Below are 19,420 nucleotides of genomic sequence, written 5' to 3'. Positions count from 1 at the left end.
TTAAAATGGTTAGATCTTAAATTAAGAGCTTAAGGACTAAATTGTGAAAAGTTAAAATGTTAAGGGGAAATTTTTATTTTGTATAAATATGAATTATTGATTAAATTGGATTCTAGAAGTACTTAATAGAATGAAATTATTTATTTAGGTCAAGATAAACCACAATTAGACTTAAAATCGAGGAAAAGCCAAAGCTTTGGATTAGTTCGACTTTACTTCTACGACTTTAGTACCGAGGTAAGTTTGTATGAACTACAATCCTTTTAAAGTTAGCCAAATTAACTATTTACTATGTTGTTTTAATATAATTGAATTTGAATATAAATGAATCAATGCTATGATGAATTGACGGATAACGAGTCCCGGTTGAATCTTAAGAATTCTTAGGATGCAAATGACATGTCATTAGGGATTTCATGTTTCGGTTGTTGGTCTTGAATGCCCTACTGATGGCTGAGGTCCTGCATTTGTTGTGGATTCTCCACAGCTCGTGTGAGCAGCATCGTGTAGCTTACATTCCGACCCATAGCTCATGTGAGCAGGCCTATTTCACAGCTCGTGTGAGCATGGATGTAAATGAAATGTTAGGATTATATGTAAAGGCACACTATGTGTGAGCTTTCTCGAGTATCCACTGTAATTCTAGATGGTTCAATGGGTAAGAAAATGAAGTGAATGGTAAGTATGCAAATGGAATGAATCATGATCTTATGGCAACATTGATGAGTTAAATGATGTGTTTATATAAGGAAATTTACTTATCTTCTGGTTGAACTCATTTGTATGATGAACAAGTGTACTAACTTGTGAAATTGATGATGTTGTATAGGCTTAAGCCAAACTTATGGTATTGGTAATGATTTATGACTAATCTATGAATTGTATAAATGAAATGTTAAGTTAAGTTTAAGTTTATACGAGCTTACTAAGCACTCGTTGCTTATGTATTTACTTTCCTTTTTTTATAGATTATCGGAAGCTCGTCGGAGACCTATCACCCTATCCAGCAGTCAATTCGGTAGTTTTTGAGTAATTTTGGCCAAGGTTAATAATGACATGTATAGGTTGTTTTGTGATGGTATTTTGTGAACGTAAGTTTTGGTATGTTTGTGCCATTGAAGTTTATGTTTGGTTGATGGGCTTATAATGCTTGTTAAGTTAGGTCTTCTTGACCGCCTTTTGGTAATTGAAATGTATGGTCTTTTGGCATGTTTGTGATGGACTGAAAATGGTCACTGTGATGTGTTTTGGCAGGTGTTTGAATTAGGTTAGATGCTTATGATATGGTCAATTTTGCTTTGGTCTAATCCATAATGTTTTGATACAGTTGAGGTGCCTTTGAGTGGCATATTGGTTAGATGAATTAGGATGTTTGAAATGACATGTTTATGTATGTTTGAATGATGTTTAAATCCCTTAATTGTGTACCCAAATGGAATGGTTAGTTATGCATGAAATAGACTTGAAGTGGCTTGATTTTAGGTAAATTTGAGGGTTCACACGGCCTGGGACAGCCTCCACGGGGTCACCTTGTTGGATAGGTAAGGTCGAAGAAGTAGGAATCCAGTAGTATATTATGGGGTGGCTGTCAAATTTATTTAATAGTATTATTAATATAAAGAATAGACAGCCTCCATGGGTCACACAGCATAAATTGATAGAGGTAAGCATGGAGCAATATATGATGCAAAAAAAGTAGGTTAAATGCAATAGTTCCACATGATTTGTGCTTTCAGGCTTAGAGATCCATCTTCATTTGCATGGATATGAGCTTCTGGGAAAATACATTCCCAGGTGATAAGGGCAAGTAGTCAGTGCTATCGTAGGGCTGAAGGATGCGCACTATATCCTCCCAAATAATAGGGTCTTCGGGTTTAAGGATCTTAGTAGCCACCTGATATATAGTTTAATTAATTAATTTCTTATGCTACAAAATCAAAATAAATGAAAAGAAAAAAGAACATATAATTAATTAATACCTTACAATCAATGGTCCAAAGAATAATCCACTTAACCCTACCAACATCATACACCAGGCCTCCGTACAAATCGTCGACTAACATATTCTGCGCAAATGGAGTGGGTAATGAATCTATTTTAATCGTTACCGGAGCACCTTGGTAACTCGAATAATTCAAGCTCGCTTGGCAGTCATCAGAAACATTCTTAAGCTCACCTTTTACCACTTTATAAGTCGGAGGACAAGCCATTTTTAACTCCTTTTTTATTTCACTCTCCTATATAATCTGCTTCATATCTACCTCCATACACATATTTATACACAACCTTCTAGCTTTACAAGTAAGACTTTTAAATTTAAATATGATAACAAAGTCATTTTATTTTATATGTGTAAATATCAAATATGGCCCGACTTAGTTTTACCATTTTTTTAATATACTTTAAAGTCAAAGTCATATTATTTAGTTTTAATAAAATAAAACTCGAAAAGCCTCCTTGTTAAGAGGATATTAAATGATTAGGACAGGATATTAATGTCATCTATCGTTGTAAGTAGGCATGGACCTTGGCTAAACTGGACAAATTGCCTTTTAGGCCCTTACGCCAACCAGGATTTAATTAACATGCTTTTTAAAAAAGAATCACTTCAACTTTTAGCTCTAGCAAATAAGAATACTAAAAATATTTCAAAGGAATAATAATATTTCTAGTCTTTATTACGAAAAGTTAAAATATAATGAGTAGGTCTATCATTACATTGAAGACAAAAGCTCCATAGTTAGGGGGATATTATTGTCATCATGTATATTTGGCCAACAATTTTTATTTCAACTAGTCATCTTATTTAAAATTTAGACATGAATATCAACAAAAGCCTCGTAGTTAGGAGGATATTATTGTCATCTCACCTTCTTTGTTTAAAACAAATATTAGACTTGTGTGTTTTAATTGTGCAAGGATATGAATAGGTGATTCAAAATATAGATAATTGTCCTTTATTAAAATCCAATTTTTAAAAGCAACCAAGAAGGATTAATTAAATAAGCTAATATTTACCTCCTCTTCGGTTAACACATGGGTTGACATGTCTCATTTACTTTTTTGACAAGTTTGTCCGGTATCTCCAGCAACTAAGTTGAGAAGGGAGATCTATTGAGTTGACCAAAAAGCTAATTGTTAAAAGGATATTAAATGAATAGGTAAGTTACCTATTGCTCTTTTACATTCTTATATATTTTGATTGTACAAGCCCAATTTTGGGCCCAAATAAACATAACCCAACTACTCAATTAAAATCCAATACAAACCCAAAACCCTTAGCCCAAAACTTAGCCTAAAACACTAACCCAACCCAAAAAAAAAATCAGAAAAAGAAAACCCAAATCCCACTACTTCACCACCCTTGTTGGCCACCCACCTTGGCCACCCACCTTGGCCACCTACTCCACCACCCTTGTTGGCCACCCACCTTGGCCACCTAAACCACCCCAACCACTCCACTTGCTTACAAAAAATTTATTTGTAAAAATTTGGCTATAAAAGCCATTCAAGACTATGTTAGAAGGGGGTTGTTTTTTGTTTTTTGGAAATGCTAGTTTTTTGAGATTAATCAAAGATCAAAGCAAAAGAGGTTTCTTTTATCTATTCTCATCTTAAGTTCTTTGTTTGTTTATTGTTTTCCTTTCAATTTTATTTTGTTTTTTTATACGAAAGTAAAAATAAAAGTAAGAAGCTTACCCATATTTTCATTACCGAAAAAGTTTTTTTTGAGGTCCGGCCGCCGTGTACGGTGACGCCGATGGCGGCTCGTGGGGGTCCATGACTGAAGCAAAACCGGACCAACGGCCGAATTTAGAAAAGAGGGAGAAAAAGAGTTGAGAGCTTTGTTTTATTTTTTTATTTTATTATTTTTACTATTATTTATATTATTATTTATATTATTTATATTATTATATTATATATGCCCTCTCCATATTTATTTATATTATTACTATCATTATTGTTACTTCTATTATTTTTTATTTCTGACTACTATTTTTATATATATATGTATTATTGTTTGTATTATTATTATTATTATTATTATCACCCCTATTGTTATTACTTTACTTTTGTATTCTAATATATTATTAATATTACTCATATTTTCATTATTTTTGCTATTACTATTATTATTATATATTAGTATATATTTTTATGTATATATATATTTATATATAGTATTGTTTTTTTATTACTTTAATTTAATATTTTTATTATATTTGCTTTTTTATTTCTATATTTATTATTATTTATATAGTGTGTATTTCTATTATACATATATATATTTTATATATAGTATTATTATTTACTTTACTTTAATATTATTCTTATTATCATTATATCCAACCTAATAATAATTCTTTCATAAAAGTAACATTCCGTATTTGGTAATTGAGACAATCGTGCCCTAACTTACTGGGTTTCGATTTTTCTCCTTTAACCTAAATAACGGAATACTCTTTTAAATCGCGACATGAGTTTTGAAAAATGCTTATTCTCGGAGATACAGGTGTTGTGCCCTAACTTACTGGGTATGGCATTTTGTTACCTCGAAATAAGATTTTTACAAGTAAAGGCAATATTCGGTGTTTGGGAATTCGAGGAAACGCGCCCTAACTTACTGGGTTTCGATTTTCCTCGTTCACCTAACTAATGAATAACCTTTTGAAATACACGAATTTTTATATAAAAGGCAAGCTCGCTCTCGAAAATTCAAGATGTCGTGTCCTAACTTACTGGATGTGACATTTTATATTGTGAGACGAGAAGGTCCTTAACATTTGAGCATTTTCTTTACAAAGAGGGATCGTATTTTAAATTCTTTCAAGTTTTCAAATTTTCGACACTAAGACACTAATAATCAACTAGGTACCAATTTTGGGCGTATCGAGGGTGCTAATCCTTCCTCGTGCTAACCGACTCCCGAACTCATTTTCTGATTTTCGTAGACCAAAAATTATCGTTTTAGTAAATCTTAACCTTTATTAAAATGATTAACTTAAGGTGATCCGATCACATCTAAAAAGATTGGTGGCGACTTCTATTTTCGTTTTTTTTTCTCCAAGTCTATACCCGTTTTTTCAAAAGAATGGTTACGACAGCTTGGCGACTCCACTGGGGAGTTTTATAAGAGAGTCAAGCCACAAGTTGATTAACTTTTATCTTTTTTCGAAAATTGAGAATTTGGTTTTGATATACGATCTCTTCATTGCGTTTCACCCGTTTTTCGTACTGTTTTCATCATTTTATTCCTATTTTCTTTAATCATTTCAAGTTTTTATGCATATATCTTCTCGCATTGCATTGCATGACCCTTGTGGTCACACCCTTAAGTGGGAGTGAGAAACTACGCCTTCGTGAGGTTTTCACCTCCGTGCAGGATAGTGGATCACTTTCGGAATACATCCGTACCTATGGTTTCGTGAGATTTTCATCTCCGTGTAGCATAGGAAATGTATTCTCTTGAATTGAACTCGACTCAAATGAGCCTATAATGGGTGAGGATCGAGGAATCTGCTGGTTCAGGTACCCTTACTCTAGAACCAAACCACATATAGAGAGACCTAGGAGCCCACCCTAGGTAGAGCCACTCCGAACCCCTAATGGTCACCCGAATTGCTTTATTTGTTATTTATTTATCCTGCACTAACGTGTTTTATTTTGTTTTGTTTATAATTGCATTACATTACATCATCCTAGGAAGGAGGTGTTGATTCATATTTGATTGCTAAATAGAACAGTTTGTCATAAGAAAACGAATTTTTTGATAAATGGAATTATAATACGGTTGTCTAAATATGATCCAAGTGAACACATGAAAGAAGACTGATAGCCCGTGAAGAAATACAAGACTTCGCTTCATTGCCTGAAGACAGAAACTGACAAAGATTATTCGAGAGCCGTCACATCTTGACCTTCGTAAAGGAGCTGACAAGTATCACATAATAAGTGAGCAACGAGTCACAGCCTGGATCGAGCAAAAAAGGAGTTAATATAGACATCTCTTGGAGAATTCGTTAGACTCGACCACAAGATCCGGATATGAAGAGGAAGATAGGTGTCTTCACTTGGAATACAAGAGAAAAGCCGTATATGTAGTCCGTTTTATGTAAAAGAATTTGCTTTCTAGAAAAGTTGTTCTAATGAAATTAAATTTAGAATCAATGCCTTCCTTTTTTTTTTGCGTTCATGCATTTGCATTACATTACATCAAAGAAAAGAATGTATTGATTCGAAATTCAATTCCTAAATAGAATAGTTTTTCATAAGGAAACGAATTTCTTGATAAAGTAGATTATAGTGCGATCGCCTAATATAGTCCAAGTAAACACGATGAGAGAAAGCTGTAGTTCACGGAGGAATACATGATGTAATTGCCAGAGATTCAAGCCAACAAAGGCATGACGAGAGAAAGCCGGAAGTCCACGAAGGAATACATGACTTGATTTAATTGCCAACAAGATTATTCAAGAGCCGGCACTTTTGATGAGTATCATGGAGATAAGCGAGCAAGAGATCGGGGCTCAGATTAAGCACATAAAGGCATCTTTTAGAGAATTTACAGGATTCGACCATGAAGAAAGATCAGCGTTTACTTGGACTATGAAGGCAATACCGCATATGTAATCTATTTTCATGTAAAGAAATATGTTTTCTAGAAAATTATTCTAATGGAATTGAATTCAAGATCAACATCTTCCTTTCTTTTGCATTCATTCCATACATTTGCATTACATTGAAACATTTGCATTAAACTTTCACTAAAGAACCCTGATTAAACAAAATTATTTCAGTTAATTGGAAACCAATGAGAATCAAGGAACCGAACACAGCCACTATACCCACGTAAAACCAAAGCAATGAACCAGAGATTAAAAGGATAGAACAAATGCAAAGGGAGATGCAAGAACAATTACAAGCGTAGATGCAAGAGCAACTGGCTAAGATACAGCAAGATATGAGGGACCATATGTTGGAGTCCCAGAAAAGCATGATGGACCAATTAACTCGTCTATTGGCTGGCGGATTAGAAAAAGGGAAAAGCCCTTTGATCAATGCGGGAGAAGATAATGAAGATTCTACCTACCCTCCGGGTTTTGCCCCAGCGGACGTTCAGACACAACCTGACATGTACCCAAGAAGGCCATCGGTCATAATTAGGCCCCAACTATTTCAGGCCGGTGTTTCAGCACCGATGAATTATCAGGCTGGCTTGGGCTCTAATCCGGGGGACAACCCAACTAATCCTGTGGTCCTCAATCTTGATGAAGTAATAGAAGTAGAAAAGACAAGGGTAGAACTCCCGAGAGAGCTTGAAGAAAGGTGTAGATGGTTGGAAGAAAAATTTAAAGAAATGGAAAGCACCGACTATCGTGGTGGAATCGATGTTAAGGAATTAAGTTTGGTTCTGGACCTGGTACTCCCTTCCAAGTTTAAAACTCCAGAATTTGAGAAATACAATGGGACTAGCTGTCCCGAAGCTCATATCACTATGTTCTGCAGACAAATGGCAGGCCATCTCAACAATGACCAACTATTAATTCACTGCTTCCAAGAAAGTCTAGTTGGGGCCGCTTCTAGATGGTACAACCAACTGAGTCGTGCCCAGATCAGTTCATGGAAAGATTTAGCACAAGCCTTCATGAAGCAGTACGGTCATGTGGCGGACATAGCCCCTGATAGAATCACTTTACAGAATATGGAGAAAAAGTATAATGAGAGCTTTAGGCAGTATGCCCAGCGATGGAGAGAAGTGGCCACACAGGTCCAACCCCCTCTGTTGGAAAAAGAAACCATTATGCTCTTCATCAATACTATGAAGGCACCTTTTATTAACCACATGCTGGGTAGCGAACCAAGAGTTTTTCGGACATAGTAATGTCTGGAGAAATGATAGAAAATGCCATAAGATGTGGGAAAATAGAGGCTGGGGAAAACGCTAAGAGGTCAGCACAAGAAAGAAAGAGCACGAGGTGAATAATGTCAGCTCATATTGAAATCGATCACCGTAAGCCAACCAAGGTCGACAACTACTGGACAGCAGGGCCCACCCAGCAAGAGCCCAAGCAAAACAAAATAGGGAAAACTTCAATTTACGCCCATTCCAATGACGTACAAGGAGTTATACCAGAGTTTATTTGATGCACATGTCGTGTCTCCCTTCTATCTAAAGCCAATGCAACCTCCATACCCCAAATGGTATGACGCAAATGCCCAATAAGAATACCATGCGGGAGCCATAGGACACTCGATAGAAAATTGCACCACTTTTAAGAAATTGGTTGAAGGACTCATCAATATGGGGATTGTGAAATTTGATGATACACCTAGTGCAGAAAACCCATTACCTAATCATGGGGATAAGGGTATAAATGCTATAATCGAGAGTTCAGGGAAGGAAATTAAGATGAATGTTGCAGAAGTAGATACTCCACTAAAAGAAGTATGGAAGAAAATGGTGGAAAAAGGGTTGATAGCACAGAATTCAAGGGTCAGACCTCGAGAAGTGAAGAATTATTGTGAGTTCTACGATCAAGAGGATCATGAGATTCAGAAATGCAGCCAATTCAGGGCTTTAGTACAAGGATTGATGGATAATAAGGAGCTGAATTCTTGAATATGTTGGGAGCCTGGAAGAAGCGATGTGTGTGCCTCCGAAGAGGGGTCGACGAAGGATGTTTACAAAGTCAACCACCCAATGGTTATCATATCACGTCGAGAATGAATGAAGCCGGGGCACGAGTTGCGCCAAAGGTCGTGATCCAAAAGCCCGTTGCTTTTCCTTATAAAGATAGCAAAAGGGTACCGTGGAACTATAGCTGCAATGTGACATTCTCGGGAGAGGAGACCCCGATTAATGCATCAGAGGAAGTTCAAGACGAAGGTTTTTATACACGCAGCGGAAGGCGTTATACCCCAAATACAAAAGTCGAGCAGGTTAAAGAAAAATCATTAGCAATTGAGTAAAAGAAAGAGAAGCCGGCAGGGCTTGAAGCAACTGTTAATGAATCAGTGACTGACAAAGAAGCCAAGGAATTCTTAAAATTTCTAAAGCATAGCGAATATAGTGTGGTAGAACAGTTGCACAAATAGCCAACGCGTATATCGGTACTGGCCTTACTTTTAAGCTCCGAAACCCATCGCAGCGCATTGATGAAGGTGCTGAATGAAACTTATGTTGCTAATGATATCTTTGTAAACAAACTGGACCGCTTAGTCAACAATATAAGTGCCGGCAACTTTATATTCTTCAATGACGATGAGGTACCACCAGGGGGCCGAGGATTAACTAAAGCTTTGCACATCATGACTCGCTGTAAAGGGTACACATTACCGGGGGTATTGATCGACAATGGGTCTGCGCTGAATGTCTTACCCCTATCTACGCTGAGTAGGTTGCTAGTGGATAGTTCTCATATGAAGACATGCCAAAGTGTAGCGAGAGCATTTGATGCACAGAAAGGAAGGTAATGGGGAGAATTGAAGTACCCCTCTTAATCGGGCCGAGCACGTATGAGGTAGATTTCTTGGTCATGGACATTAAGCCTTCGTATAATTGCCTATTGGGGAGCCATGGATACACTCGGCAGGGGCAGTCCCTTCATCGCTGCACCAAAAGTTGAAATTAGTGACTGAAGGTCGGTTAGTAACGATCAATGCTGAAGAGGATATCATCGCGACAATAACCAGTGACACCCCATATCTCGAGGAAAATGATGAGGAGATCGAGTGCTCTTTTCAATCTTTGGAGTTTGTGAATGTGACGTTCATCACCGAAGGAAATAAAATTCCAATACCTAGGTTATCTGAGACTACAAGAATGAGACTACGGCTAACTATTGGAAAAGGGGCTCTACCCGGAAGAGGACTCGGGAGATACCTCCAGGGAAGGATTAATTACCGATGATGAAGGACAACAAGATCGTTTTGGGTTAGGGTTTAAGCCGGACATGAAACAAAGAAACAAGGAACTTGAGAAGAAACAAGAAAGAAGGAGAGCGCGATCGAGCGGGGGAGAAATCGAATGGGAACTAATGATCTTCCCCCATATATCGAAGACTTTTGTGTCTGGAGGGGTCATTCACTCCGAGCGGAAGACGTCAGGAAAGGAAATCTTGGAAGGAATGATGGAAAGTTTGGACATCAACGCCACATATGAAGAAGGAATGGGGGTAGAGAATTTGTCAGGCATTCGCCCCTATGAGCCGAGAAGTGTTCTAAATAATTGGACTGTGGAAGAGCTTCCTGTAGTCTTTAGAACTAACTCAGAGTAAGGTCCAAAACACACTTATTGCTCTAGGCCTAGGAGTAAGAAGTGTCCTTTTGTGAAATAGGGTTATGTTCGAAATAGTTATTTCAATAAAATGCATCCTTTCGACTTATTCCATGCAAATATTTTTCATTCATGATCATACCATACATATCTTTGTTCCTAGATTCTCTTGTTCTTTGTATCTTCCTTCGTACCTACAACAGGTCTTCAGATATCAATGATGTGAGTGACGTTGCTACTCATTCAGAGTCTCCTTTTGAGCGGGATATGTGTCTAGAAGGATCTCAGGACTTTGAAGATGACAGAGACTGTAACTTATCCCCTGACTTGTTAAGGATGGTGGAACATGAGGAGAAACAGATTCTACCCCACAAAGAGACAGTAGAAGTCGTGAACTTAGGAGATAAACTAGAAAGGAGAGAAGTAAAGATCGGAGCTTGCATCACCACAGAGACAAAGCGGGACCTTATTGAATTACTCCAAGAGTTCAAGGATATCTTTGCATGGCCATATCAGGATATGCCTGGGTTAAGTACTGACCTTGTGGTACACAGGCTCCCCATCAAAGAAGAATGCAAGCCAGTTCAGCAAAAGCTTCGAAGGATGCGGCCCTATGTTCTGTTGAAAATAAAAGAGGAAGTCAAGAAGCAATTTGATGCTGGTTTCTTACAAGTAGTTAAGTACTCGGAATGGGTAGCCAACATCGTCCCCGTCCCTAAAAAAGATGGAAAGGTACGGATGTGTGTAGACTACAGAGACTTAAACAAGGTCAGCCCGAAAGATAATTTCCCGTTGCCTTATATCGACACCTTAGTGGACAACACGGCAGGTTACTCACTCTTCTCTTTCATGGATGGTTTCTCGGGGTACAATCCCTGAAGACATGAATAAAACCATATTTATGACCATGTGGGGAACCTTTTGCTATAACGTAATGCCGTTCGGATTGAAAAATGCGGGAGCAACATATCAGAGAGCCATGGTAACCCTATTTCATGATATGATGCATAAAGAAATTGAAGTCTATGTCGACGATATGATCGCCAAATCTCGGACTGAAGAAGAGCATGTGCAAGTCTTGAGGAAACTATTTTTGAGGTTGAGAAAATTCCAGTTGAAACTCAATCCCGCAAAATGTACCTTCGAAGCCAGGTCAAGTAAACTGCTAGGATTCGTGGTCAGTGGAAAAGGGATTGAGATTGACCCAGATAAAGTCAAAGCCATATAAGAGTTACCTCCACCACGTACTGAGAAGGAAGTTCGAGGATTCCTAGGAAGACTAAATTACATCGCTCGGTTTATTTCACAACTAACCGAGAAATGTGACCCCATATTCCGTCTCCTTAAGAAACACAACCCTGGTGGTTGGGACGAGGAATGCTAGAAGACTTTCAACAAAGTTAAGCAATATTTGTCTAATGCCCCAGTGTTGACACCACCTAATCCAGGTAAACCACTGATATTGTATTTGACGGTATTTGAAAATTCTATGGGATGCGTGCTTGGCCAACACGATGAATCGAGAAGGAAAGAAAGAGCGATATATTACCTCAGTAAAAAGTTTACTGAGTGTGAGACGAGATACTCGTTCATTGAAAAGTTGTGCTGTGCCTTGATCTGGACAACCCGAAGACTGAGACAATACATGTTGTATCACACAACTTGGCTAATCTCTAAAATAGACCCTCTGAAGTACTTGATGGAGTCGACTGCCTTGAACGGAAGAATGGCCCGATGGCAAATTTTACTTTCTGAATTCGATATAGTCTATGTGAACCAGAAGGCCGTAAAAAGGAGTGCGATAGCAGAGTTCCTAGCCAGCAGATCCCTAGAAGACTACGAGCCTCTAAAATCTGACTTCCCAAATGAAGATCTAATGTACGTAGCAACCACTGAAGAAGACCCTCAAGAAGGTCATCCTTGGAAGCTAAACTTTGACGGAGCATCGAATGCCGTGGGCAATGGAATCGGGGCAGTCCTGGTATCCCCGAACAGAGATCATTATCCCTTCACTAGTAAATTGGATTTTGACGCACGAACAATATGGCAGAATATGAAGCATGCATCATGGGAATATGTGCGGCCATAGAACGTAAAATCAAGATGTTAGAGGTATATGGAAATTCTGCCCTAGTGATTTATCAACTCAAATGTGAATGGGAGACAAGAGACCCCAAATTGATCAATTACCGGAGGTTGATCCTTGAGTTAATTAAAGAGTTTGATAATATTGTCTTCTACTACCTCCTACGAGAAGAAAATCAGATGGCTGACGCCCTAGCAACTTTAGCTTCTATGATTAAGGTGAACCAACCAAAGGATGTGAAACCAATCCAAATGAGCATTTACGAGGCCCCGGTTCATTGTTACAACCTCGAAGAAGAAGAGGAAAATGATTATTGCCCTTGGTACCACGATATCCTACGATATGTGAAGAATTGTGAGTACCCCGACCAAGCTACTGAGAACGACAAGAGAATGTTGAGAAGACTGGCCAGTGACTATGTCTTAGATGGGGAGATCCTATACAAAAGAAGGAAGGATCAGGTACTATTAAGATGTGTAGACGCCATTGAGTCTAAGAAAATCTTGGAAGAAGCCCATGAGGGTGTCTGCGGGACACATGCTAATGGTTTTACAATGGCCAGGCAAATTATGAGGTTCGGTTATTATTGGTCCACCATGGAAGGAGACTGTATTAACTACGCCAAAAGATGTCATAAGTGCCAAATCTATGGAGACAAGATTAATGTACCTCCCTCACCTCTGCATGTCATGACTTCGCCATGGCCTTTCTCGATGTGGGGCATGGATGTGATTTGGCCAATTTAGCCAAAAGCTTCAAATGGGCATCGTTTCATCTTTGTGGTCATCGATTATTTCACCAAATGGGTGGAGGCCGCTTCATATGCCAATGTCACTAAATCAGCAGTTAGCAAGTTCCTGAAAAAGGAAATCATCTGTCGATATGGAATGCCGGAAAGGATCATATCTGACAACGTATTGAATTTGAGCAACAACGCAATAGCGGATGTCTGCAGTCAGTTCAAGATCAGACACCACAACTCGTCACCGTATCGCCTGAAGATGAACGGAGCAGCCGAAGTAGCCAATAAGAACATCAAGAAGATTGTAGGAAAGATGATAGAAACTTATAAAGATTGGCATGAGAAGCTACCATTCGCCCTCTATGCTTATCGAACGTCTATCAGAACTTCTACTGGGGCAACGCCTTTCTCATTAGTCTATGGAATGGAGGCAGTTTTACCTATCGAGGTCGAGATTCCTTCCCTCAGAGTTTTGTCAGAAGTAAAGATGGATGAAGCAGAATGGATCCAGTCCCGATACGATCAGCTGAATTTGATTGAAGAAAAGAGGCTACGGGCTATTCGCCATAGTCAGATGTACCAAAAGCGAATGATGCGAGCTTACAACAAAAAGGTTCGTCCCAGAGAGTTCCACGAGGGAGACATAGTACTAAAAAAGATCCTGCCCATACAAAAAGACTTCAAAGGAAAATGGATGCCGAATTGGGAAGGGCCTTATATGGTGAAGAAAGCCTTTTCTGGCAGAGCATTGATATTGGATGAAATGGATGGCAAGACCTTATCCAATCCTGTGAATTCAGATTTGGTTAAGAAATACTTCGCCTAAAAAAAAGGAGAGGCCAGGGCGAAAACTCGCAAAGAGCACCTTGAGACCAAAGGGATTTTGAATTGAAAACCCGTAAAGGGTGATTCAAATTTTGATCGAAGGTGGGGCATGCGATGCTCTTATGATACCTAAAATTAACAAGGAAGAGAGATGTTACGTTTTGGGGCATCTACAAGAGTACTCTAGATCCCCTAAACACATATTGGGTAAAAAGGAGTCTTCAAGAAACAAGTGCAGAGAAGCTCACGTTGCGATATCTGGGGCACCTATTCCCTTCTTATTCATTTTGTATTCCAGCAATATTTGTTAACCGTGATGAATCCATTCCCTTCAAATTTTGTTTCTGATAAATTTCAATTCCATCATTACTATGATCTTTTTCAAGCATTTTGCATTGAAATGATGATTAATGGACTAAAGCCATTTTCGCAAAAAGAGTTCTGCATATTACTCTGAAAGTTTCTAAATAGTACAGGAACCTGAAACAGGACTATTTTTTTTAGAACTAACCAAACTCAAAGATTGGAAGCATCTGAGAAGAAAGAGTTTAAATTGGGACTACCTCTTCGGGTTTTCTGTTCAAAATTTGAGCTGAACAATAAGACAGGGTACCATTTCAGTGAAGGAACCTTGATGAACAAAGAGCAATGGCAACTTAAACAGGGATTCACGCTCACAACATGTTACACTCATACATTCATAGATCATTCATAAGTGCATCTAATTAGGAACATTTGATTCATTTTGATCATAACATCCTAATTCTTTGACATAAGCATAAATACATGGAACTGATTCTACAGGTCATGTCCCTAGAATCAGTGAATTCACAGATCTTACCCCATAAGCAGTAGGGGAACAGATCAAAGGCAACGAGCTTTAACCCCCTAAGCAGTAGGGTAACAAGTTGAAGTTCATAGATCTTATCACCATAAGCAGTAGGGAAACAGATCGAAAATAATGACCTTTAACCCCCTAAGCAGTAGGGTAACAAGCCAAATTTACAGACCTTAACCCCCTAAGTAGTAGGGTAATAGGTTGAAAATTACAGATCTTATCTCCTTGAAGTTGCAGTGGAACAGATCGAATTCAGCGAATCTTGTCTTCCTGAAGATTGCAGTGAAGCAGATTGAAGATTTACAGATCTCAACCCCCTAAGCAGTAGGGAAACAAATTGAAGATGATGAGTCTTAAACCCCTAAGCAGTAGGGTAACAGGCTAAATTTACAGACCTCAACCCCCTAAGCAGTAGGGAAGCAGATTGAAGATGATGAGTCTTAAAACCCTAAGCAGTAGGGTAACAGACTAAATTTACAGATCTTAACCCCCTAAGCAGTAGGGAAACAGATCGAAGGCGATGAGCCTTAAACCCCTAAGAAGTAGGGTAACAGGCTGATTTTACAAGATCTTAAACACCTCAGCAGTAGGGAAACAGATCAATGATGACAACCTTAACCCCCTAAGCAGTAGGGTAACAGGTTGAAAATCAAATATCTTCTCCCTGAAATGGCGTTGGAGCAGCTAAAAGCCACAGCAGATCTCCTTGAAGTTTCAGTGGATTAATCGAAGCTACAGCAGATCTCCTTGAAGTTTCAGTGGAATTGATTGAAGTCACGTGTCTTATCTCTATGGAGTTGTAGTGGAGCAGATCAAAACAAACCTTACCTTCTTGAAGTTGCAGTAGAGCAGTGAAGCGAAGCGAAGCAACAAGATTGGAATAAAGCTACCTGGAGAAATGGAGCACTAAACAAGTCCAGACATAGTGAAACCGAGCAAAATTGGTCTTTCTTAAGTCTTTGCTCTGTTCTCGTTACACGACAACAAGCAAAGAGGGGCAGCTGTACAAGCCCAATTTTGGGCCCAAATAAACATAACCCAACTACCCAATTAAAACCCAATACAAACCCAAAACCCTTAGCCCAAAACTTAGCCCAAAACACTAACCCAACCAAAAAAAAATCAGAAAAAGAAAACCCTAATCCCACCTACTTCACCACCCTTGTTGGCCACCCACCTTGGCCACCTACTCCACCACCCTTGTTGGCCACCCACCTTGGCCACCTAAACCACCCCAACCACTCCACTTGCTTACAAAAAAATTATTTGTAAAAATTTGGCTATAAAAGCCATTCAAGACTATGTTAGACGGGGGTTGTTTTTTGTTTTTTGGAAAGGCTAGTTTTTGGAGATTAATCAAAGATCAAAGCAAAAGAGGTTTCTTTTATCTATTCTCATCTTAAGTTCTTTGTTTGTTTATTGTTTTCCTTTCAATTTTATTTTGTTTTTTTTATACGAAAGTAAAAATAAAAGTAAGAAGCTTACCCATATTTTCATTACCGAAAAAGTTTTTTTGAGGATCGGCCGCCGTGTACGGTGGCGCCGATGGCGGCCCGTGGGGGTCCATGACCGAAGCAAAGCCGGACCAACGGACGGATTTAGAAAAGAGGGAGAAAGAGAGTTGAGAGCTTTGTTTTATTTTTTTATTTTTATTTTTTACTATTATTTATATTATTATTATTTCTCATGTGTATATTATTATTTATATTATTATATTATATATGCCTTCTCCATATTTATTTATATTATTACTATCATTATTGTTACTTCTATTATTTTTTATTTCTGACTACAATTTTTATATATATATGTATTGTTGTTTCTATTATTATTATTATTATTATCACCCCTATTGTTATTACTTTACTTTTGTATTCTAATATATTATTAATATTACTCATATTTTCATTATTTTTGCTATTACTATTATTATTATATAATAGTGTATATTTTTATGTATATATATTTATATATAGTATTGTTTTTTTATTACTTTAATTTAATATTTTTATTATATTTTCTTTTTGTATTTCTATATTTATTATTATTATTATTATATAGTAGTGTGTATTTCTATTATACATATATATATATATTTTTATATATAGTATTATTATTTACTTTACTTCAATATTATTCTTATTATCATTATATCCAACCTAATAATAATTCTTTTATAAAAGTAACATTCCGTATTTGGTAATTTGAGACAATCGTGCCCTAACTTACTGGGTTTCGATTTTTCTCCTTTAACCTAAATAACGGAATACTCTTTTAAATCGCGACATGAGTTTTGAAAATGCTTATTCTCGGAGATACGAGGTGTTGTGCCCTAACTTACTGGGTATGGCATTTTGTTACCTCGAAATAAGATTTTTGCAAGTAAAGGCAATATTCGGTGTTTGGGAATTCGAGGAAACGTGCCCTAACTTACTGGGTTTCGATTTTCCTTGTTCACCTTAACTAACTGAATAACCTTTTGAAATACACGAATTTTTATATAAAAGGCAAGCTCGCTCTCAAAATTCAAGATGTCGTGTCCTAACTTACTGGATGTGACATTTTATATTGTGAGATGAGAAGGTCCTTAACATTTGAGCATTTTCTTTACAAAGAGGGATCGTATTTTAAATTCTTTCAAGTTTTCAAATTTTCGACACTAAGACACTAATTAATCAACTAGGTACCAATTTTGGGCGTATTGAGGATGCTAATCCTTCCTCGTGCGTAACTGACTCCCGAACTCATTTTCTGATTTTCGTAGACCAAAAATTATCGTTTTAGTAAATCTTAACTTTTATTAAAATGATTAACTTAAGGTGATCCGATCACACCTAAAAAGATTGGTGGCGACTCCTGTTTTCGTTTTCTTTTCTCCAAGTCGATACCCGTTTTTTCAAAAGAATGGTTACGACATTGACCGTTGACCATCTTTTTTTTTCCTCAGTCAATTGATTACAGGAAGAGGTGTTGGGATCACCCAGCCCATACTAGTTCGAACAAGGAACCAAAAGCTGCAAAACTATGCCAAAACAGAGCACAAAAAACCATAAAAGCAGCAAACCCCAAAATGGATTACCAATATGCTCTAAACAAGGTATTCCTTGACAAACCTGCTTTAGCCAAGGCTTCCGCCATTCCATTCTTACCTCGATTTGTGACTTCAATCTGAACCTCAACCATTCGCCTTAAACTTCCTTCAATATTCGCGAACAAATTCCTAAACGACCACGACTGAAGATGGCTATATTTCAACCAATCTGAACCAGTAATTGAATCGCATTCTATGACTATATTTCAACCAATCCGACCTAAGGCCTAGCACCGATTCGAATTCGGACATGACGGAATCAGCCCTACCCTACTCAATATTCTTCCCATCGCTGCCACTGTTACCCGTCAAGGACTGGCTCGCATATTCAACTTCAGACAACCCCAGTTCTACCATTCTAATGGGAAACCTAAAACTCCCCACCTCTAGAAAAATCAGATCGTCAACCTTTTCTGGTTTCATGATGCCGACCAGCTTTGGCATACTAGCAAAACAACTCGCCTTGTTGGGGTTCTTGCCCAGTGCAATTAAATCACCCCATACCCTTGCTATTCTTTTAAAAGACTTGTTACCCACCAAGTTGGGACATGCAAGGGAATGATCCTTATTTAGATTTCCAAATAAAATAGTTTAAATTGTTAAGATATTATTACCGGTCTTCGTCTTAATATTACAAATCATCTTATTATTGTTAAGAGGATATTATTAACATCTTACGTTGTTTTATATTTGGAAGTTTCAACTTGATAATACCTAGCTCATAGATCAATCTTTGAGAAAACTCTAGCTCCAGTTAGCTGATCAAAAAAGTTCTCAATCCTGGGCAACTTAATATGGTCACTTTTTCTGCTACCTATAATCAATACATAATCGGAGGGTCTCATCCTTCTTCATAACAAACACTATTGGTGCACCCCAAGGCGAAACACTTGATCTGATGAACCCATTATATAACAGTTCTTGTAGCTGAACTTTCAACTCCTTCATGTCTGCTGGAGTGATTCTATATAGCACACCTGTTATAGGAGCGATCCTCGAAGTCACATCAATAGAGAACTCCACATCTTGAATTTAGGTCCATTTGTTAGCGTTGTTATAATTCTTTTGCTAAATTTGTTGGCATGCCATTTTCAAATTAAAAAATATACTTATACTTGGTATCCAAGGAGCAAAAGAAAATTACATTGTAATTGACTAGAATTAATTTAATAGAGAATTTTGATGGTGTTAATAATCCTTTTAAATTCGCATGAGCGTTTCAATTAGAATAATATATTTAGACTAACGAAAGACATTATAAGAATTCAGGTGCCAACTTATGTTAGAATTAAACTATAGAGATTCAATTTCAAATTTGAGTGAAATATAGAGATAAACTTGCAATATGCAATATGCCTTAGTATTGCACCCAACACTTTTTTATGTAGTTGAGACTTTTATAAAGATATAGATATAGACACAGACATAGACATTTTTTTATTAATTCACACAACCGTGTGTGTATATACTATTACAGAAAAGAAAAGAAAAAGGAGAAACAAGGCACACAATGTTGAATAGGTAAGGTAGAAGAAGTAGGAATCCAGTAGTATATTATGGGG

General features: G+C 37.5%; 1 protein-coding gene across 1 annotated transcript; it reads right to left on the bottom strand.

Moving 5' to 3' along the window:
• Positions 1–1,738: 1,738 nt before the first annotated feature.
• On the bottom strand, positions 1,739–2,220 carry LOC107952502 (uncharacterized). The gene is made up of 2 exons (XM_016887752.2): positions 1,980–2,220; positions 1,739–1,894 (listed from the first exon to the last, which is right to left on the bottom strand). Exons 1-2 carry the CDS (start codon positions 2,208–2,210, stop codon positions 1,739–1,741), a joined length of 387 nt encoding a protein of 128 aa, XP_016743241.2. The 5' UTR covers positions 2,211–2,220.
• Positions 2,221–19,420: the final 17,200 nt, after the last annotated feature.

This window comes from Gossypium hirsutum, chromosome A04 (genome assembly GCF_007990345.1).
Source record: "Gossypium hirsutum isolate 1008001.06 chromosome A04, Gossypium_hirsutum_v2.1, whole genome shotgun sequence".
Lineage (NCBI taxonomy): Eukaryota > Viridiplantae > Streptophyta > Magnoliopsida > Malvales > Malvaceae > Gossypium > Gossypium hirsutum.
The sequence above is the reverse complement of the archived record's forward strand: the minus strand, read 5'-3'. Positions and strand labels throughout refer to the sequence as shown.